The sequence below is a fragment of the Numida meleagris genome, chromosome 1 (assembly GCF_002078875.1).
Source record: "Numida meleagris isolate 19003 breed g44 Domestic line chromosome 1, NumMel1.0, whole genome shotgun sequence".
Taxonomy (NCBI): Eukaryota; Metazoa; Chordata; class Aves; order Galliformes; family Numididae; genus Numida; species Numida meleagris.
The window spans coordinates 187,014,200-187,037,458 of NC_034409.1; the positions used below are offsets into that span (position 1 = coordinate 187,014,200).

Below are 23,259 nucleotides of genomic sequence, written 5' to 3' on the forward strand. Positions count from 1 at the left end.
AGGTGAAGTGTTGGAACATTCAGCATCCACTCTTCCTCAAAAGAGTGAGGAAATGCAGCCTATCTGGAAATGGCAAATGAATTGATATCTTATGCAGAAGAAATAAATGGAAAGAAAGCATTACTCTATCACTCAGCACAGGGAAGGCATCGCTGAAAGGGTTTTTAAGAAATTGGTATCCTAAGCAATAAATGCTTTGCTTAAAACTACAGCCTCCTCCATGCTCTGAGCATATGATATCACTGGCTCTTTAAGTGCTTGCTTGTGATGAACTGGACAAGCACCCACTTTACCACGGGGGTTAGATCTTAGCAGAGCGATGTGGCAGACCTGATGCATCTAGCCCTAAACCGCTGCCAGAACTTCTGCTTCGTGTAGCTGACAGCACCTTGCTGGGAAATGTTTCACCCAGCGTGAGTTTTTTTTCTTCAGTGGTAAATATCTCCCCGTACTACAGTAAGCAGTAGCTTTGGTACAAGCTGGTATGATTTAATTGTGCGTGCAAAAAAAAAAAAAGAATGTGAAACACAGCATGTTTAACGCTGAAGGTAATAAAACTGAAAAAAAAAAAAAAATTCACCAAGTTCGTGATTGATTCTCTAAGTTTAGATAGCCACAAATCAAGACTTGATTTTCAGACAAGACTGTCTCTAAGATACCACTGAAATGAATGTAGAGCTGTCAGAGCCTTCTGTTTTATGCAGGATTGCTGCACACCGGTGAGGCCAGAAAGTTCCATTGTGCACCAGGCCCTGGGCAGAGAGCTCGCCTTGGGGCCGAGTGCCCTGGGTGCTCTGGAGGAAGGATCTGTGCACGTGAAGATGGAGCATTTCTCCCCCTGTGCGGGTTGTTCCCTTGTCATTGGAAGCCTTTGTATTCCTCCAGCGTATCCAGTTCATACCTAGCAGCTTGCAGCAACTTTTCCCTCTCCAAGTACCTTTTCTTGTTTTATTGCTTCCCGGCAAAACACGGAGCAGATGGCCCAGCCCTCACGCCGGCCATTTACCGAGGAAAGACCTTCAAAGTCAGCAGAAGAGGCAATAAAAGACATGTGGTGGCTTCAGGCTTCACAGCTCATTTCTCAGTACAAACGTGAGCAGAAGGGAGAAATCTGATCCCCAAGATGAGCCTAAGTGCAAACTTCATACATTGACCAAAAGGCTGAAAGTGAGAGGTGTGCTCGGTGGGGGTTCTCTCCTCCCAGTCCAGCTGCGGGCATGAAAAGAGCAAGGTGAAGCATTAAAAACAAAACAAAATAAAACCACTAGGACAAAGAACATAAACCAGCTCAAACATGGCCTTCATCCACACAACCCCAGCATCCCCTCTAGGGCAGGAGTTGAACCAGCTGCGGGTTTGCAATGACTTCGGGCGTAGATGTTCCCTCTGCCAAACACCACCCTCTAGTGACTGCGATGGGCATTTCTTTGGTGTTTCCAACACAGCTGTGAACATTCCGATCGTAAATACATTCTGTTCTGCTCCTCTAGTGCAAAGGGACATTGCTCCCATGGACAACAGCTGTACCTCTGCCCTTGTTGTGAGGGCCGCGGGGTGGTGAACTCGAGCAGAATCCTTGGCCGTTGTGGGTCTGAATTAAATCACGTCCTAAAGGGAATCGGTTTGCCTCCTATCTATGTTAAAGGCAACTTTGCTTTGCAGATCAAGGCTAACAAAAATCAATCAAATCAGACACTTTAAACACCAGCTGGAAAGGATTAAATATTTATTTACATACAGTTACAGATGTCAGCAATTTCTAAGTATAAAAAGGACATTACAAATAAACATGAAGCATCATACATTCATCATCTCGGTCATCCAAAATACATTCCTTTCTCAACCCCACTGTGCCACACTTGACAACAGGAACTTAGAAATAAACGGACAGGTCCAATGCTTCCGACAGTCCACGATTCACAGTTTGGCGACCTCTGACACCTCCCCTCCCCAAAGGCAGCACTATCCCAGCCACCCGACAAAAAGGGCCCGACCAACTACAGTGCATTCTCTCCACTGAAATGGTTGTGCTTGATCAGCAAGAAGTGTGTCTGCTCCTCATCCTTCTGGCCACACGTTCAGGGCGTCTGAGCAATCAGGGTTCTTGCTAGAATTCTGTACATTGTGCTAAATTCACAATTGTTGCGGGAAAAGACAGCGGGTCTTTGCAAAACAGCTGAATGTGTGGGAAAAGCTCCAGCCCAGGAAATTCCTTTAATGCTGTGATTTCACTGGCATGGAAGCTGCAAACAAAATGCAGCTTTTAGGGCTTCAGCAGGCTTCTAAACTACAATTCAAGCTGCAGATGATGGTATAAAATGCACTTTGTTCACAGTGTAAAAAGAATTACGTGCTTCAGGATTGATTTGTTAGTAATCAACGCTGAGAGCAATTCAGTTTTTCTTCTGCAGAAATGAAAACACCTTGATAAGTTTGCTAAAAATTATCATAGCTTTTCAGGAAAGAGGAAACGTTTTAGACTTAAAAAGCCAAACGTGAGGCAGAGTACGAAGAACTTGTCACTTCAGTAACATGACAAAGGGAAACAAATCAGGAAACAGAAAATTAAAATGCCTACTCAGTGTATTAACAGATTCAAAGCAGATCTGGGTGAGTCTTTCTGTGCAGATCAAAGGCAGTTGGGAACAAACCCTCATAATCTGCAAATTCACAGAAGAGCCGAATGTGTGCAGCAGAACAGAGTGAAGTGGAAATAAAAGCGGAGCAGAAAGAGGCCTGTCCCGCACTGACAGCTGAGTGACTGCAGCTGCTCCCATCCCAGCGGGCTGATTTATTTATTTTTCTTTTGTAAACAGCTGTGGGGAATGAAAGGGATGTGACATAGCTGCGGCGCATCTCATTATGCTAAAAGCTGTGCACATTTCAAACTATTTCTCTAGAATCCAAAGAGAGAGAGGCTCAAAGCCAGCACAGCAAGGAGCACCAGATTTCCTCTCTGCTTTCATTTAGGTGGCCTCTTCTCCCCCAGAATGCTGGCTTAAGGAGCTGTTTTTCCCTCCAGTGCTACGTGGAGGCCAGTGCTGAGCAATAGCAGAGCCTGAGAGATGGCTGCCGCCATCCCTGTCATAAACCAAACTGCACTAAAACACCCAAACTGCATTCCCCACTCCTCTGCTTCCCCTCCCTAAAAGCTCAGCTGCCTTTGAAGAACTCCAGCATTTGCATTCATGTGACACCAGAGCCCTTGATCACATCCTCTGAAAGTGTAAGAGTACTTTATAGAGAAACGGAATATCCCGAGGTGAGAGGGACCCACAAGGATCATCAAGTCCAACCCCAGGCTCTACACAGGACCACCAAAAAACCAAACCCAATGTTTGAGAGGGGCATCCAAATGCTCCCTGAGCTCTGGCAGCTCTGAGCTGTGCCCACTGCCCTGGGCAGCCTGTTCTACGCCCACCGCCCTCTGGGCCAGACCCTTTCCCTCACCCCCACCTGCCCCTCCCCTGACACAGCTCCATGCCGTTCCCTCGGGCCCTGTCGCTGTTCCAGAGAGCAGAGCTCAGCGCTGCCCCTCCGCTCGCTGTGAGGAGCTGCAGCCGCCATGAGGCCTCCCCTCAGCCTGCTCTGCTCCGGGCTGAGCACAACAGGGACCTGAGCTGCTCCTCGCACACCTTGCCCTCAGACCCTTCCCCTTCACCACAGCCCTCTGTGGATGTTTAATGTCCTTCTTATGTTGTGGTGCAGTGCTGGAGGTGAGGCCGCATCACAAGTACATCAGAAAACAGCTGAGAAAGAAAGAGAAGTCAAGCAGGCCGGGCTGCAGGAGATGCTCTGCAGGACACTGCTGTGGTGCGCTCACAAACACACACATCCTTGGGAACGTTCCCCCAGGATGAGCGGTGGAAAAAGCAGTGGCACGGGTAGCACCTGCTGCCCCAGCCTGAGACTCAGTTATTTAATTATAGCCCTAATCAGAGCTAAAATTATCTTCTGAACTTGCTGGAAAAGGAGAATCAAAGGACACGATCACATCCAGGAAGTGCTAATAGCTTGATATTAATGTGAAAACAACCCGAGTACAGCACGGCCAGCTACCGTTCATCCACAGCCAGGAGAGCTAAGCTCTTAACCCTTGCTATACTCCTAAAACCAGAACAATCCATCACTGACATTTCACAGAATCACAAAATAGTTTGAGTTAGAAGAGACCCTTAAAAGCCATCTAGTCCAACTCCTCTGCAACAAACATGGACACCCACAGTTAGATCAGGATGCCAATTTCCAGCTAAATTTCCAGCCCAGTTTAGTCATTGTCACCTCGGTTTCAGCTATATCTGTGTTATCTTTCCCCAGTTACCTCCTCCATATTTGGAGGGGCATGATGATATTTGGATCCATGGCTCCCAGCTTGGAGGAAAAAACTCAGCACTCTTAACTGCATACTTTTTACTCCTGGTTTAAGTTACAACTTATTCACAAGAGGGGAAAGGGTGCGATCACATCCCTGGGCGCTGACAGCCGGCCATCCATCTCAGCCAGATATAGCATGGCTGGCAGCAGGAGGCCTTGGGTCCTTTCAGCTTGTGAGCGAGGTAAGTCAGAGCAAGGCAGCAGCCCCTGCTGTCTGTTTTCCCAGCCAAGATAAATTCTAAATGGAGGCAGATGGAAGATCTATAACCTTTATGGGACATTTAGCTACAATTCAAGTGGGTGATTGCATTTCAAAGACTGGTTCCCTTTGGGCTGCTTTCCTTAGGATGCACTGGTCACTTGTGGGAAGCCAAGCGAGTGGCTCCCCACTGCTCATTGCCATCAGAAAACAGCACTGTCCTTCAAAATGTCAATCCTTTCTTTGTGAACAGCAACTAGAGCAATTACTACCCATGGCAAGAAGAGGTCAGATTTGATACAAGGAAAGAGAGGGTGGCTTCAGAGCCAAATCTTGACATGACATCTTTCACTGGGCTTTCACTTTGATAGTGATAGGACAAAGGGGAACAGCATTAAACCAAAAGAGGGGAGATTTAGATTAGATGTCAGGGAGAAATTCTTTATTCAGAAGGCAGTGAGGGCCTGGCACAGGCAGCCCAGAGAAGCTGTGGGTGCCCCGTCCCTGGAGGTGCTCAAGGCCAGGTTGGAGGGTGGGTGGCAACCCACCCACAGCCTGGGGTTGGAACTGGATGGGTCCCTTCCAACCTAAGCCATTCGATGGATTCTATGATACTAGATGTGATTAGAATATTTTCTTTGGCTCTAGCAGGTTTTCTGGTGAGCCCTTATGAATATCAACATTTTGGGCAGTTTCCATTTGTGCTTAACAGCAATACAAAGTATCTTTGAGTCCTAACTCAATAAACTCAAAAAGGTCTTCCGCTTGATAGACATTGGTGGGAGCACCAGGTATGAGGGTATTGGGTTCTTGGATACTGAAAGCAATAAGGCAGAAGAATCTCAGGTAAGGCTCAAATTCAAAGCATCCCTTATTAAAATCCACAGCAATCAAAATCTAAGTCACAGATGCATTTTTAAAGAGGACTAGACTGAGGAAATCCCAAGAGGAGGACCATCTTAGAGCTCTACACACCTTTCCCCTTGTGCAGAGGGCTGTATACCCAGCATGCCCCACAGCCAGGAGAGGTTTTCTCAGCATCTCCAGTCCTGTCAGGCCATGATGGCACCCCCAAAAGACTGTGCATCCCATATGTTTGTTCAGCTTATTTTAATGGCTAGAGAATTTCACCTGTTTCCCAAGTGAATTCAGTCTCTGACTACAGAAATTATGTCTGCTCAACATCTCAGCATGATCTACGGTCAGTTCTTCATGCTGGAAAGACAGGACAAGTGGAAAAGCAGCTGAACAAACAGCGGTCCTTAGGGATAAGGAACAATGCAAAACCCAGTGGGTTTGACTATAACTAATTGCATCCCTTGCCAGCAAAAGCTGGGGAAAGCATGTCGTCCCACTTGTGTACACCCACAATGCTTCTGCATCACTAATTTCGACTTTCCCTCTTTTCAAATCACTGTCTGCTGTGTCAACCTCTGCCTGCGGCTATTATTACTGATGCTGAAGGAATTCAATAGCCATTAACCGCTAAATGTAGACTAGCAGGAGCCCACTGTTACCGATACAGCTATTTCCAAAAAGACAAACAGCACCAGCAGGCTCGCAGATTGTAAGGGCTGCTTCACGCGTTCTACAGCAAAGAACAAAGCATCTTGTCTGACAACTCGTTACATGTGGTTTTCATTAAATAATGATCACAAAGCCATTTAGCATTCAGCACGAACACATATCCCACTGCAGCTCAAGTGACTTACCTGTACAGCCAGTTGAGATGGGAGGTAGGAAGAGGCACCCAATCATTTCATTTTTTTATGTTTCTCCTGAAGGGCAGACAGGACATTGTGGGTTTTTCTTTTCCTAGCACTTGCTCTCTCATGGGGAACTTGAGAAAGAACAGAAGGGAATTGTGGCTTCTCCCAGCACATTACAGTAAATGCCTAAAGGAAAACACTTACGGAAATACCTCACAAAGAGTGAGCAGAAGCACAGAGCATTCAGAGGTTTACCCAAAATCATCCAGATGGAATCGATAGCAGAATGGGATAACAGAGCTTAAACCATCTAGTTTTCAGGAGATGCTTTTATACATTTCTCCAAACAGGTTTGCTAAAGAACATCCGAAAACCTGTTGGCCATCCAACATTGGCTTCTGCTTGGAGCTATTCAATGTGCCAAAACATTTAAAGAAAAGGTTTAATGAGGGGACTACTATAAATACCTATATTCACCCAGAACTAAGATGATTACACCATGACTGTGAGTGTATCACCCTGAAGAAGCATCCAAACCTAGCAGCTATGCCAAAAGCAATGCCATGCTCTCTCAATAGCAGAGAACATTCCCAGTCAACTTTGGCCCATCACATCAATTCTGTGCATGTTTTGGACACTCAACCCGGGGAGCATCACAAAGCTTTTACTGACAGCTCTCTCAGAAACCCAGCCATCAGCTGGGTGCTGGTCAGAGTTGGAGAGATGACTGTCAGATAACTGGGATTTGTATTTTTAAGTCTCCTTTAATTTTTCAGCTCTCTGATCAATCTGCTACAACATATGTTGTCATTAGCAGTTGAAAAAGCTCCTCTTCTGATTGCAGAGCCTTAGCAGAGGGCTAGATTTGAAGATAAGTCCTCAGTGCTAGGTGGAGAGATGGGCTTTATGTCGCAGAGAGACATTAGAAGGTAGAGAAAAATCACTCCAGCAAAGGAGCTGCTGCAATAAAATACTGCTTCTTGAACTGGTACTGTGTTTGTTACCGCAGAAAAAAATGTGTTTCAAGCTACAGCTTTGGCTTATTACTTTGTAAAATCAAACATACCACCCTTGCTTCCTTCCAATTTCTTAACAGTCTACATAGAATTTTGAAAGAAATCACTTCAGATTTGTCCCTGGAGGAGTCAGATGCAACATCGGCCTCAGCACAGCATTCCACCTCTCTGAAAGAGCACATCCCTGTCTGGAGGTGGAGGTCTTGCACAGAGATTTGCTAGCAATAAGAACCAATGCTTGGAGGCAGGTAGCCAGTCTCCATAATAGGAAAGGACTGGAAAAGAGACCTTGCCTTCTAGAAACCTCCAAGAGAATTGAAGAAAACAATGTTAGCTTGATTTGTTCACTCATGATGATGTGTTAGAGTACAACCTCCAGAAGTGATGCAAGGAGCATTTGAAAATGCACTGATACTGATACTCAATGAGATTTACCTGCCCAGCTCTGATGGTTTTGGGAGCCAGGCTGAGGAGCCCACCAGTATTTCAGAGGGCAGACTCCTTCCTCCTCAATTAGCCTGACCAAAGAGCCCTGCCACTCTTCTCAATTATATACTCTCAAGCCCAGCAGCTGGAGAGCAAGAGCTCTTAGGAATTAAACACATGTAATATTACTTTTAACTTGAGTGTTACCTTACCTGTAACACCCCGAGTCTTGCTATAAACAGAAGCAGCTGTGTTGGAGGTGGGTGGTCAGCACGCGCTCAAATCAAGCTGAGTTTGGGGAATGCTCACGCTCTTCTAAGCTGTACCACGCAACTCAGAAGAGCAGAAGCCATGAAGTCCCACACATTTCTAAATCCTCCGGATGACATCATGAGCAGAGACCAAAAAGGACCAGGCCAGCGCGTCAGGTGATACTTCCCCAGCATGGAACGCTTGCAGCAGCACTTTGCAAAGTCCTACCTCAATGACAAGCAAGATTTGTACCACAATTTCTACTTCGTTATTTTTAGCACTAGTCATGAAAGAAGAAAGTGACGTAAAATTAGCAGGAAAATATTAAAAAAGGCCGTATGATACAACTATCCCCTCTCTCTCAAAGACATATGTCACCGTTACTGATCAAAGGCACGCCATGATACAGCCCAAAGAAATCTTTTCAGGAAAATGTGAAAAAGCATTTCAAAATGCCACTTTTCTTTTTTATTATTATTTTCAAGAGGAACTTACTGGCAGCTTTCATGTCAATACAAAAGCTCTGTTATAGTCTTCAGTAAATGCCAAATGATATTAAGGTGATTAACTTTAAATTACAGCATATCACAGCCATGTAATTGCACAGAGAGATATATCCGGATCAGCTAAACTGAACTCAAACTTCTAAAAATCACTTTCCATGTGCGCATTCAATACCCTCCCATTTTGCTTTCAAGTCAGCGTGTAAATTTGCATCATTCACATATGGCACTAGAGGTGTAACACAAATTCCAGAACGCTTCCACTTCAGGGGTTTTGGAGAAAGAAAATGCCTAAATAGTCACGCATACGCTGGAGTCTGAGATTAAGAGCACTAAGCATCAAGTAAATTAAATGACTCTACAGCCCTGAATGTGAAAGCTACTCTAGCAGAGAGGAGAGGTCAAGAAGATACCTTCAAGGACTTCTTAGAGAACAGTTCCACAAGGTGATCGCCAGATGCGTCAGACATAGAACGATGCCACTTGCAACCTGTTGCTATTTCCATTTAGCATTAAAAAAAGAAAATCTCTACAAAATGGTATGCCTGCCTTTCCAGCAGGAACTTTATCTACAAGCTTTATTTTTAACCGAGGCATATTGCAGGCTGCCACTTGAACTGTGCTCTCTTTGAACCCTTCTGCACAATCAGCGCACGCAGAACATTTTGGTCATGTCTGGTGCACTTCTGCAGTTCCGCCAATAACGTTTCCCAGGGCATTTCTCACTTTTGGACGTTACCAATTAGAGGAGGGACATTTTCTCATCTACATGTTTATTATAATTCTGGGCAGTCTTTTCATCCTGCATTGGATATCAAAGAAGCACAGTCATTTCTCGCTATGATCAGGCCTAGAAAAAGAGGTAATGAGATTTTAATGAACAGTGCTTATTAGTGTTCTTTTCCTAATCAGTCTAGGTTACACATTCAGAGGACAGCAATGTAGTAAGACTACATTTGGTCTATGGAACATTTGCTGAACTGCTAGCACCAAAGGGAGCAACTGAGCCGTATCCATGTCTTCTCAAACTGCTGTTTGAAAATGTTGAGATATACAACCTTTTTTTTTTTTATTCCATGTTCATGAAAGTGCCTGTAGATGAGAGACATAACACTATTTCAAACACCTTCCTCCACAAAGACACTATATACACGTCCCAAGAATTCACTCAGCTGGCAGCGCGGATGATTGCCAGCGCAGTCCTGGGTCAGTGCTCATTGTTGGTTTTTTTCTTCTTTTAAAAAGGAACAAACACATTGTTCTGTAAGAGAGATTTTGACCTCTTCCAAATCTTCCCCAAGAGAGGTTGCTCTAATCTCCCCCAGAAGGAAACGCGATAGCTCATTTTCTGCATCACATGAAGCGCTTGTGCAACTCTCCTTTCCCCTAACCCACTCCAGAGACTGCAAGAAAAATTAAATTTGAACCACGTTATATTCTGCTACGTTGCCATGCAGCTGGAGCTGTCAGCCTGCCATGCTTCTAGGTCTGCGACCTGACTGCGAGGAAGTCAGATGGGTCAAGGTGGAATTCCCTCCAAGGAGACATATCCCGACGAAAAATCTTCAGGGCCCATGGCGGATGGGGAATCGCATGCCAGCTCTTTAATTAAAATTACAGCAAGTCAAATAGCTGATACTTTTCCCCTCTCCTGGTAAGGGGGATGAGACATTGTTCACCAGGGTGTTCTGCCGTGCCTCGCTGATCAGCCGGCAGGCTAAGTCCAGGAAGAGTTTTTCCACATTATCCGATTCTTTCGCCGAGGTTTCCAGATAGTACATGTCCTGCGCCTCCGAGAACTCCGCCGCTCTCTGCTGGGAGACTTCCCTCTTATCAGCTAAATCAATCTTATTACCTGCATTGGTAGAAGATTGTAGAGATGGAATTAATTTGACCTTCAGAACAAAATAAACAGAAGTTCGGGACAGTTTGGGATACAGAAAAGTTTGGTAGTGTACTTATTTCCTTTCAGCATCTAAACGGGGGCTTTAAGAAAGAAGGGGACAGACTCTGTAGCAGTGGTGACAGGACAAGGGGAAATAGTTTCAAAGTAAAAGAGGGGAAATTTATACTGGATATAAGAAAAAAGTTTTTTATGATAAGGGTGGTGAGGCACTGGCACAGGATGCACAGAGAGGTGGTGGATGCCCTATCCATGGAGACACTCAAGGTCAGGCTGGACGGGGCTCTGAGCACATGGTGGAGCTGTAGGTGTCCCTGTTCATTGCCAGTGAGTTAGACTGGATGACCTTTAAGGGTCCCTTCCAACTCAAATGATTCCATGATTCTGTATGCACGGACAGTGCTTTCAATGCGAAACTCTCAGTGCTCTCCCTTCCAAATAATTGGTTCCCCGACCCACAGTCCAGGTTCATTCAATATCAACTCACTTAATGGAACATGCCCTGTGAACACCCAAGCCAGTCAGCTTTAATTTAGCACCAGTGCATTTGTTTGCTGCTATCAACTGACGTTAAAGGATTTCCATTTTAATATCTATTGAAAATTCTCCTGTTCTGGCTCTGAGGAGCACTTAAACTGTCAATTACAGCATGTGAGACACTAAATGTGATATTCCTCATGTCATTACAAGCTTTAAGGGAGTCTGGTGCAGAAGGTGCACTCCTAGTTTAATTAAATATCCCTGTGAGCAATCTGGCTTGGAACATGGATGGGCTTGGGGCGCTCACAGAGCGAGGGGGGTCAAGGAACCAGCCCCTTCCTCCAGAGCTCGTTTTATCAAGGAGTTGATTAACGTCTCCAACCAACATCTGATACAGCTACAGCTTGTTACTGACCACTTCACTTCAAACACAATCTTAGGGCCATAAATTAATCTTACAAAGAAGATAAAGCACAGGATAGCAGGGGGCTGTGTTCAGTTACTCTGCAGGGTCAGGAGGAAACCTCTCCCAGCCTTGTGCCTGGAGCTGGCGTGAGCATCCATGGGAGAAGGCAAGCCACCTCCCATTGCCCTCCTTCCATGCAAAATCCCTCTTCTTTCCTGACCAAGCAATTCTTGGACTCACTGAAGTTACCCTTTATAAACAAATTATCGCTCAAAGCAGTTTATGGGTGTTACCGTCTTCAAAGTGGGTGCTATGGCAGTTATCATTTATATTTTATGCAGCAGATGCAGATAATTAACTTAATGTTCCCTAAAAATTCGTGTATACATTCGTTAGTCATTAATTATTTCTGTGCCATTTGTACATGTGCCATACTCTTCTTATGGAGTGTAATGAGTTTCTTGCATGGAAGCTCCTTAAATCCCAAGGCTCACTTGCAATACTATCAGGGCATGTAAAATTCAACAGATCTTTAAAGACACGTTGAACATATTTTATAATGCTCTGGATTTTTCTCGTAAACAACAAACTACTATAGGAAAAAATGGTACTGCAGAGTGAAACTTTCTGGCTTTCCTCAAGTTACATTTCTATTTCTCTTTACATATTCTTGGGCCTTTAAAAGCCAAGTTCTGACTATCAGGTACAGAAAGCAGAGCATAGAGAAGCGTGAGTAAGCAAAATAACCTTCACCTTGCTTGTAGCAGACAGATGGCCTGAGGTCTGCTTCAGCTTGAGCTGAAGCTGCTATAGAGTAACATGGCATTCAGTATTGACTTTTAAGGTTCCCTAAAACCCATGCAGAAATACCCAGTTTTCCATCTCTGCTTCACCCATGAATGCTAAAATGCACACAGCTATTGCATCCTGAGCTCGTTCCCACATTTGAGCCAAGACTCCGCTGTCCATAGCTATGGGGAGTATCACTCTACACACATCAACAGTTTGAACATATCCTCAATTACATGAAGAGATCTGAACTGGGAGTCACAAGGGATAAGTTCCCATTCTTAGCTCTGTAGAGCTGCACAATCAACACTTCAGTCCTGCATGGAACCAAGCCGTGGCAATTATCCACCTCTGCATGCAGTAGCATAGGCTTGAGACAGGACATCCAGAGAAGGGCAACAAAGACAGTGAAGGATCTGGAGCACAAGTCTTATGGGGAGCAGCTGAGGGAACTGGGATTGCTCAGTCTCGAGAAGAGGAGGCTCAGGGGAGACCTGATAGCTCTCTCCAATGCCCTGAAAGGAGTCTGTGGCAAGGAAGGGGTTGGTCTCTTGTCCCAGGTAATAGCGATAGGACAAGAAGAAATGGCCTTAAGTTGTGCCAGAGGAGGTTCAAATTGGATATTAGGAAAAGTTTCTTCTCAGAAAGAGTAGAAACGCATTGGCACAGGGTGCCCAGGGAGGGTGTGGAGTCACCGTCCCTGGAGGTGTTCAAGAGCCATGGAGATGTGGCACTGAGGGACACGGTCAGTGGGCATGGTGAGGATGGGCTGACAGTTGGACTATAGATGATCTTAGAGGTCTTTTCTAACTTTAATGATCCTACGATTCTATGCTTTGACAGGCAGCTGTAGAGTCCTGAACATCTCCATCAGCACCTTGGGGTCATCTGCAGGAGGAATGACCCACATATATCCACTTGTGGGTCCAGCTCTGCATGGCAGCAAGACCTGCTGCATCACTTCGAGCATCACCGCACGAAGCAGACGCCACTTCTTTGTCACCAAGCACCCTGCATGGCAGCTCACCCCGCTCCAGGCCGCTTACCCACTAGCACGGTGATGACCTTGTTGCTGGCGTACTGCTCGATTTCCCGCAGCCACTCGGGGAGGCAGCGGAAGGACTCCTCGCAGGTGATGTCGTAGGTCAGTATCAAGGCGTTGGCGCTGCGGTAGTAGCTCTGCGTTATGGAGCGGAATCGCTCTTGTCCCGCCGTGTCCCAGATCTGCAGCTTTTGGCATAACAAGGGGGAGAGGAGAAAAAACATAATTTAAAGGTTGTTTTTTTTTGTTTTTTTCTTGACCTAAACGCCTTCAGGGTACAACCACTGCTGAGAAAGTGCTTTGCTCTTCTCCCCTTTGGTTTCCCATCCCCCCAGCCCTTTTTTTGTTTCCATTTCTGCCTTTGCAGATTGAAATGCAAGGCACAAAGTCAGCTGGCGTTGCTGCCGACTTCCCCGCAGCGCTCATGGGGCTTTCATGGGGACAGAGCTGCTGGCCTGGGCGACGCAGGCAGAAAGTCTCCTCCTGCCCTGCGGTCCGACCCACAGCAGGGTCTGTCGCAGGAGCAACAGGAAAGTCTCTCCTCGAGCTTTCAGAGTCACAGATTTATCCCGAGATGATGCACTGGAGGGTGGAAACCACAGGGCGGACAAAGCTCAGATCCGCAGGCTCATCCAGGGCCTCCAACACGTTTCCTTCAGACGTCCCACCCCGCTGCTGGCCGCCTCCCTTCCCAACGTGATCAACACAATCCCTAACTACAGCTCAGAGGTCACGAGTTGAACCGCTGCTTGCCAAGCCCTCTAGGTCCAGAAAAACAACATTCATTCCCCACTGCGAATGGAACTCAGACCATTTTCATAACTCGACCATCTGACAGCTTTTGGTGGGCCACCAAAACCACGACTTTTCAAAAAGGCAGCGAAGAAAACCACTCAGAAGGAACACATTTCTGCATAAAAGAGCATTGCTCTGCTTCAGCCTCTATTTTTTAAGCTCCCCTCTTCAGAATTAAGTATGTGAAAGGCTGATTTCCAGCCAGAACCCTGTGTACTTTGGGAAGAAGAAGTTTAAGTATTTGAGATTTTTTCCATATATTCAGCAGCCCACAACAGAGGAAGCCTTATTCTAGTCCAGTTCCAAAGTCAAACTATGTCAGCTACTCATCACAAATACATTAGCTTGAAACAAGAGCCCCCCTTAGCCGCTTTCAGATGTGGGATATGATTTTGAAAAAGTACATTTTTGCGGAGAAAGGCATTTGTTGTTGGCTCACAGCTCCTGGCAGCCTTGTGCTTCACCTCTTGGCACAGCTGTGTTTAAGTGGCACCTGCAGTTAAGGGCCACACAAAACCAGGAGTGACATGACGTGCACAGGAGACTGAGATTACAAGTGAGTCCCCTTCAAAACAAACCAGCTTCCTAACTCTGCAGATGGAGAAAGTACTGACAACTTTGTTACACTTCTCGTCCAGCTCTTTCCCAGGAAAAATACCTACAGTCTGGCCTACTGGTTACTCTCAGTAGATAAGTGCTTTGCCTTCACTGAGAAGATCTGTGCACTGATAAAGGCTTGACCATACTGCTTTCATGTAACACTGGAAATCAAAAGTGGCAGACGGTTTGTTGCTGGCCAGGGCTGACTCCACCTGCAGGAAACAGCTACCTGGATGTCCATTTCCTGAGAGGCAGCTGATGCTTCCCTCTGCCCCAGCACTTGGCACCTACGTTCAGCTTTCTGCATATAGGGAATTGCAATAAGATCACAGGTGCATGTAGCAGAGCCATATGTTTGTAGCAGTGAGGATGGTTATCGGGGACTGGCACTGTAATTACCACCACACTTGTGTAGCCCCTCAGAGCACACACTGCACATATATTTAGTTCAGTTAGAAATGATCAGATAGATCATAAACCCCTACGCTGCAGAGAGCTGTCCGGGGTACCTGCCAGCGACCCTTAGCAGCCTCCCATATGAAATGGCCTGCATACAACTCATGCTAGCAAGTCCCTCTCCACTGACTTTCCAATGCAATTTTAAAAGCTAAAGAGTTATTCCTCCCAGAAATTCTTTTATTTGTAAGTCTGAAAACCTTCTTGGTGCATGGCTCGGCTCTGCTCTGCCCCTGGATCCCAGCAGCCTTGCAGGAGATGCCGCCCGGCACAGAGGCACTCATGGCTTGGGCACGGCTCCACGAGCTCACAGCAGTGCCTCAGCGCATGGAGATGTCATTTTTTCCACTCCATGCTGTGAGTCATCCCCGCTTTTCCCGCTCATTAAATGTTGATTCTCACTAGCGCTGCTTGCTCAAGAAGCAAACAGGAATCCTTCTGCCTTTCGGCAAGACCCAACGCTGGTGACTTCTGCTAACTTCAGCCATTCAAAACCTGGACCTGAGACAGGAGCAAAGCTGTTGGTGCTCCATCTGCACCTGGCAGGACACACAGATGGCAGCAGAGAAGCATCCAGGAAGGGACAGGTGTCTGTAGTGGATGGGAAAGCCTTCCTCCAAGACTGCATTTCTCCCTCCATTGACCAGGAGAGTCTCAAGGCAGCTGGATTATGGCAGGTAGGTAAGGTGAAAAGAAACTCCACTGTACTTCATTTTTTGTAACCTACTCTAGGGAGCCTGCTTAAGCAGGGGTTGGACGAGATGATCTCCAGCAGTCCCTTCCAGCCCCTATGATTCTGTGACTTACTAGCTCCAGGGCTCAGAAAAGTGCATGTCTCCACTGTTCTAGGAGCCTGAACATGCATCAACCGTGTCCCAGCCAACTCCATTATATCGGACACTTGCTCATGAGCGTTGTGGCCATCAAAGCAAGCACCAACAGCACAGGGCTATGTGTGATGCTCAGCGCTTTCCTACTTGCTGCTCTGTCCCAAATGCACAGCAATGTGTTGAATGTTAACCCAGTCTGTATCTGATGAAGGTATTTACACCTCCCGTCCTCCACCTGCTAGGTTTGTACAGCTACGCACACAGCAAGGTGCTTTTAAAATCTGACTTCCATCTGACGTTCTACTACAAACAGAAAAGAAACTGCACTAAAACACAGGTGGAAAAATTTGCAGGACTGAAAATTTGCCCAAGCCCACTGTTTCCATCCCACCACTTCCACAAGCTTGAAGATAGGTCTTGATCTCACATCCAGCCACTGCCACACTGCTGCCACCCTCCCACTTGCTCACCACTAGAGAAGATGAAGGCAGCAAGGGAAAAAATGCTGTTTTTCACTTCAATGCTTGTGGACAGGTATTTAACACAGGAAAAATAATTCCAGGAGCAGCTCGGGGACTCTGGCCACCTTGACATAGGAGCTTCATACTCTTCTCACAGGTCTTGAACACCACAATAGCTCTGGTGAAATCTCAAATGGTGTAAGAGGCACCAGCCAGCGTCTCTGGGCACTGGAACTGAACCACAGCTCCCATTAAAGCGTTAGCTTGGGTCCCAGTGTGTTTTCACCCAGCTCCTTGTCAAACAATACCCTGGCTAGTTTCTGAAGGTAGCAGAGGACAAGGTGATAATTTGTTTGCAAACACCCTGTTTTGGAGAGTGGAAGAGCTCACTTCAACCAGTTGAGCAAAGCACCGGTACTGTGATCTCTTCACTCCTCTCCATGTGCACAAACCTAGCAGCAGGAGGGCTGAAGCAAGAAAGCCAAACTATCACGCCACCAGATGAATTTATAACAAAAACCATCATGTTCCTACCTTTACTTTTTCACCATTTATCTCCACGGTTTTAATCATGAAGTCAACCCCAATCGTGGCTCCTTGGCCTGGTGGGAAAAGCCCCTGAAAGAAAACAGTTTTGTTAAACAAGTTCTGTAGCAAGGCAAGACTCCCTCTGGGTGTCCCCATCCCTGCTCCTCCCTTGCCCAGTTCCCCAGACACTTATTTCCATCATTTAAATAGCACATCCTTGAAGGAGCTGCACTGAAAGGCGCGACTGCATTCTCTGCTGCCTCAGGCAGTGGGGACAGGGTCTGCACGCTGACCCATCCCCACTGCACCCACTGGGAAAAGCCACAAAATCCACTGCCAGGTCTTATGGGAAGTTAAACAAAAATGACATTTCCCCAGCTTTGAACTTTAGGTGGTCCTATGAGCAGCCAGGAGTTGCAGTTCCTTGTGGGTCCCTTCCAACTTGGGGTATTCTAGGATTCTATGATGCAGGAAGGGAAAAGGCGAGGGGAAAATCCCTCCTGCCTCTTCTGAGTGCACAGGAGGCAAAGGCTCTCTGATCCAATTTTCCACTGCCTTGATTGAAAGAGATGGGAACCTTCAAAGGAGTGTCCAGGCACCCCCAACAGCTCCCGAGCAGCTGGATCCTCCTCCCAGAGCACAGCCTGCAGCTGGAAGTTCTCAACTTCCAGAAAGGAGGAGGACAGCCAACCAAATAGAAACAAGCAAAGCTTTTTGATTTCTGGAGTCCCAGCCTGCAAAGCTGTGTTGGTTTTGGGGCACAGCCATCCCCTACAGCAGCAACAACGCTGCCAAAGTGCAAGGAGTAGCGGCAGCAGATTTTGCAGTTAACCCTTCTGGTCCGACCAGCTTCATTGCCATCAGCTAGTACAGGCAATCAGAGAGCAAGTTTAACATTATTAGCTTTAAAACAAACAAAAAAAACCACATAAGTTGCATTTCATAGTGCATCATGCAAACTCTTAGCCCAAATTACAGACGCCTGCTTCCTTCCCTGCTATTCTGTCACAAAAAAAGCAAAGACAGTTCTCAACCCTTTGCATTTTCAGCAACCAGGCAGATACGGTCTCACCAGCCCCCACTGTTACTGAAAGGTTTCTGGGAGCTGCTGTATGTAAAGCCACAAACATAGGGAGCACAGATTCTTGCCAGAACGTCTCATTTTGCTGCCAGCACCATTTCACACTGCTTTAACTCATTAAGTGCCCCCATTAACTCCTCAGGTGTAAACCCTAAAGGGGGTCTGATGTTAACAGAAAACCCTGGGCTGATAGCCCAGGATCCAGACTAATTAATTTGACTACTGATAGACAACGCTAGGGAGAGCTCTGTGCAGCAGCAGCTTGGTCCACCCTAGAGGGATGGGAATGAGAAAGTCCATGGAGAGAGCACCAGGAGGTCCTTATAGCCAGAGCCCCAGCAGGACCACGTACAGCACCAAGTATTGATGCAGTGCTCGTGCTGGTACCTCACTGCGGGTGACACAGGGACACAAGCATGGACAACAAAACCCCATGGAGATGGAGTGCTGGTAGAGACACCCACGCTCCCACCCAACGCCCCGCAGCCAACAGGCGCCCAACCTTACCTGGGTGAAGCGTCGCACCAAGCAGGTCTTCCCCACACCGGCGTTGCCAATTAAAACAATTTTGAAGAGGAAATCATAATCTTCCATACTCATTTACGCAGCTGCAAGGGAGGGACAATGACTAGAGTGAACCAAAGCTGTGGCTGAAGCGGTGTCCTCACGCTGGCTGTGCAGTTCTGCTGCGGGACGGCTCTGAGTTTGGACTCCTTCCCGCCAGGGAAATGCCCTTCCTTTCCCATTGGACTTTATCCCTCCAACTATCACAACAAAGGTCTCCCCAGCACGTGCAGCCTCCCCAGATAAGGGACACAAGCCTGTCCTATGCTGGTGGCACTGCACAGGCAGAGTCCATGCAGCTCCAGCAGCGTCACCCGCTGCATGGCTTCAGCCAGCTTCTGGCTTTCGTGCCATCCTGTGAGTCATCAGTGCTGCCTTCAGCTTAGGGCACACAGAGCTGGGGTGAGGGGAGGGTGCTGGGAAATTGGATAAAAATAAAACCAAAGCAAAACTTTATGAGAATAGCTTGGCATAAATGTCAAATGGGAAGAGAAGACAGAAGAGATGAAGGGGAACATAGCACGGCCACAAACATCCCTGTGCAGCTCCTTGCCAGGATGCTCACACTGGAATTTTGGCAGTGTCACAGGACAAGGGCAGGGCTGCCTACACGGGGAAGACCTACAGGGCTTCCTTTGGTTTTTTAAAGCATGGGAAGGACCAAGCACAGATGCAGAGCTTGCTGCAGCCAAGCAAGCGATGCCAGACCCACAGCTCCTTTCCAGTGCACCCAAGGGTGCTGCTGGTGCCATGGCCAGAGAAGAGAGTTTTCAAGCAAATGCACGTATCGCAGTTGGTGGCAAAAACCTGTCCTCATGACTGGTCAGGGGTAATGGCATAGAAGGCTTTGATAAAGAGACAGATCCACAGCCGTCATCTGGGTATCTGAGTGTGGTACCCAATCCACTGGTACGCAGAGGTTATGGATAAGGAGATGGAGCAAAGACGGGCAGCATAGGGGATGGAGGGCGGTGAGAAAAAAAAGAAGAAAAAGAGTATTAGGGAATTGTCCTCTGTCAAGCCCCATTTGGCTCACAAGGTTGAGTCAGCCTGACAGAGCACAGCAAAATAGCTCTCTGCGCATCACCTGATGGACCCAAAGGCTGGCAAGGTGAAAGACCAATTCATCTGCTTGGTGTTAGTGCGACCCTTGGCCTCTTCAGGAGCCTAAAAAAAGGCTAACCACACCAATTAGTGACTAATGATCTGCATCACACCGGCTGACAGTCAGGAGGGCGCAGCTGAGTCACTGCACAGCCACGTCACTGCTGAGCCAGAGCCTGCTCCTTGCGCGGTGCCGCACACAGCTGGAGCAGCCCTGAGGATGCTCTGACCTCACCTTGCTCCAACACGCAGCAGCAGGACCTCAAAAAGCAGGCTTCCAAATGCTACCGTTTGTTTTCCCAGGGCTGTTATTTCATATGAGAGTTTTGTGTTTCCATGCCTGGCTTTCCCTGGATAGTGCAGTGTTAGGAACGCGTCGACGCTCCTCTCATAATCAAGTGCTAATATATGGCTTTGAGCTTTCAGACCAGCCAGCACAAAGAAAAATGGGATCATCTCCTAAAAGCTATTTCAAGACTATCGAGACTTACTCAGCACTGGATAATTATCCCTGGGATTCTTCGAATCCCAGAGGACGTTGCTACCCTGGAGCAATTTCATTTATATTACTCGTATCCCAAACAATCCAACATTCAAATTTATCTTCTCGGGAACCTTAAAAATAAACTTGCTCTGCAGATCTTTGAGCTCAGAAAGGCTAAATGGCTCAGACATACCCTGGAGTTATGTCTGATCCTCTTCATTAGGCTCCAAGACTAATCAGATGTGATAATGGCCCCCCAAACTGGAGCTGGAGGAGAAGCCAGAGATGTAAAACAAACAGTGTGACGAGGAGATTAAAGGCCAGAACTGAAGAGGGTGCAGTGGGCGTGGGAGAACTGGAGGGGAGAAAGAAAGCAAAGAAGAAATTCGAAGGGCGGCTGAGGTTGACCACGGCTGCCCTATGCCCGCCACCCACAAGAACTGGTGTTCCGATGTGCACACACACTGAGCTGTCACGCTGTCAGCACTGAACACGAAAACACTGCAGCAGTTTCCCTTATGAAATCTCCTCCTTCCCAGCCCCAGCCTTTTGGCCGAGTGACCTTTCCCGCTGACTCAGTCGCATGCAATGCTCCTGCTCCCCAGGGAAGATGTGTCCCAACCTCTGCCCGCTCTCGGCAATATAACACACACTACTTTTTTTTTTTTTTTTCCTTTTTAAAGCATAGGATTCTTTTTTTTTATCCTTATTTTTTTGTTCTATTCCTTTTTCTTGTGTTTGCAGGCACAGGGCTATGCCTTGTATCACTGTTGTGCTTCAGGGCATTGGGGCTGCAGCTGAAGGGCAGGGGTGGGATGTTCATCCACGCCTCAACCAGCCCTCCCCACCCAGCACATCTGTTTAAACCTCCACTCTGACCACAAACCGAGCCAGAGACATGCCCTGCCCTGGCATGAAGGAGGAGGAAAGCTCAAGGCTGGCACAAAGTTACAGGGGGGTACAAGTATCCGGGTTGGGCGAATCAAAGCTGAGTGAGCACCAGCAGAGGTGGCCCTGCCATGGCACCACAGCCTTAGGATGGCAGGGCACGTTGCAGGCTCAGGGGATTTCCCTGGGCAGGACAGTGCTCTGGCATTTCTCAAGGTTTAACTCTAATTCAACCAGAAGGCTGTAGAGATCCACACGTAACAAAGCACTGAGCAGGGATAGGTGCTTCCTCAGTCCTTCCTCCCATGTGTGGGCAAGCTCCCACATGCAAGCTCCAGCTCCAGTAAGAATCATAGAATCATTAAGGTTGGAAAAGACCACTAAGATCACCTCATCCAACCACTGTCCCACCCCCACCATGCCCACTAACCATGTCCCTCAGTGCCACATCTACCCTTTTCTTGAAAACCTTAGGGGACGGTGACTCCACCTCCTCACTGGGCAGCCTGTTCCCATGCATTACCACTCCTTCTGAGAATAAACCTTTCATAATATCCAACCTGAAAACCCAAAAAGAGGACACGTAGAAGCTGTGGACTGCCTACACCATGCAGGGAGAACCAGTGGGATCCAATAGTCCTTCTTCCTTCACCCAGGGTCACAGTTATTGAAACCCTTCTGTAAGCATGGTCAGCAGGACTTGGCCCTCTGCTTTACCCTGCCATGGACTCTTCATTGTCTCTAAATGTGAAACTGCACAGCTGATGGAGGAGATACACTCCTAACTGCTTCTGTTCACAAGGCAAGGAGTTTCTCTGCAGCAAATACATGCTTTAGGGAATATCGTTTCCATGCATGTTTTAGTTTATTCCCCAACGTGATGTCTTTTCCCTGAATTTGCTCTGTTCACCTAATATTTTCCCTGGTCCATTTCAGTTTACTGCCCTCTCTACCATCTGAAGTAATTATTTTATCTTCTTTTTGCCATAATTTTTCACCCATTACCTTGGACGGGCACAGAGGACTCCTCCCCATCTCTGACTGGCTTTGACCATGGAATCACCAAGGTTTGAAAAGACCTCCAAGATCATCCAGTCCAACCATCCACCTATCACCAATATTTCCCCACTAAACCACGTCCCTCAGTACAACATCTGAATGTTTCTTGAACACCTCCAGGGACAGTGACTCCACCGCCTCCCTGGGCAGCCCATTCCAGCACCTGACCACCCTTTCAGAGAAGAAATTTCTCCTGAATCTCCCCTGGTGCAACTTGAGACCATGCCATACTCAATCTCTCTGAGTAACAAATAAGTGGCAGAAACACAGGGCAGAGGATCAGAAACCAGCTGGGAGGTATTCATGGCTTCAAAGCGATTGGGTTCTCCTTCAAATGGAGGCAACTTCTACCCTGCATGTCCCTCACCAGCTTTCACACTAGTGAGTCATCATAGTCCCTGCCCAAAACACACAAGTATGAATGAGGGTTTTAGGTGCTGAAACGTTTGGCTCTTCTCTCTTGACTCCTTTGCTTGAGGATAACTCTTCACCTCTAAGCCTGACAAGAGCAGACTCTATGATGATGGTTTTGCCCCAGTCGTTTTGGCCCATGAGAAGTGTAAGACTTCAAAGGATCAAGACTAACTCAGCTGACCTCAAGGAGTGCCAACCTCTGCACACCAGATCACCAGATAACGCGTCCTGAGGGAACATGAGCAGCCTTCATCTGAAGTCAAAAATCTTTTATGTCTAAACGAGTGTTTCAACGCCTCTGTTTTAGAAGAACAAAACAGAAATAAACTTGTTTCTACATTCCTGCAGTATCTCGGTCCCCTCTGAGTTGCAGAGGCTTTTGAGCCCATGCTCACCTCTCATGGATTATCAATCCCTACAGCCTCACGATGCGTCAGAAGGCTCCATGGGCACATTCTGCTTACCAGCCACGGTCGGGTACCACTGGCCCCAAATCAGAGCAGGCTTAGGGCCATGCATGGTCATGCATGACTATCCACAGCCAGTTCAATCCACACTGCAGAGGCTTCTCACATTTAGGGATAAAAACTGAAACTGAGGCGCTAAATGAAGTCAGAAACCCCAATAATACACATTCCAGTCCTCTCTACCTTTTAACCCCACAGTATGCATTTACTACCTACTACAATTAGATGCAGAGGCGGATGTGCAGCCCCTTCCACTGCCATAGCTAACCAGTAGGGCAGGGCACATTTGGATGTATTTATACAACTCAAAGAACAAAGATTTTCTGCTCTTAATCACCCAACAGCCATAAACATATTTACCTAAATAACTGAAGTTCAAACAGCAGCAATTATGTATACAGATATCACATTGAATGCACATGCCATATG

At 47.0% G+C, this 23,259-nt stretch overlaps 1 protein-coding gene across 3 annotated transcripts in view; it reads right to left on the reverse strand.

The window, feature by feature from the left end:
* The window catches only part of RAB30 (RAB30, member RAS oncogene family), a 40,912-nt gene continuing 26,074 nt past the window's right edge, over window positions 8,422-23,259 (reverse strand). For all 3 annotated transcript variants that reach the window (XM_021382411.1, XM_021382407.1, XM_021382419.1), the window contains 4 exons: window positions 18,358-18,458; window positions 16,776-16,859; window positions 13,104-13,287; window positions 8,422-10,334 (listed from right to left, as the gene is read on the reverse strand). In XM_021382411.1, the coding sequence (XP_021238086.1) occupies window positions 10,084-10,334; window positions 13,104-13,287; window positions 16,776-16,859; window positions 18,358-18,450 (612 nt within the window). In that variant the 5' untranslated portion in view covers window positions 18,451-18,458 and the 3' untranslated portion in view covers window positions 8,422-10,083. The remainder of the gene's footprint in view (window positions 10,335-13,103; window positions 13,288-16,775; window positions 16,860-18,357; window positions 18,459-23,259) is intronic.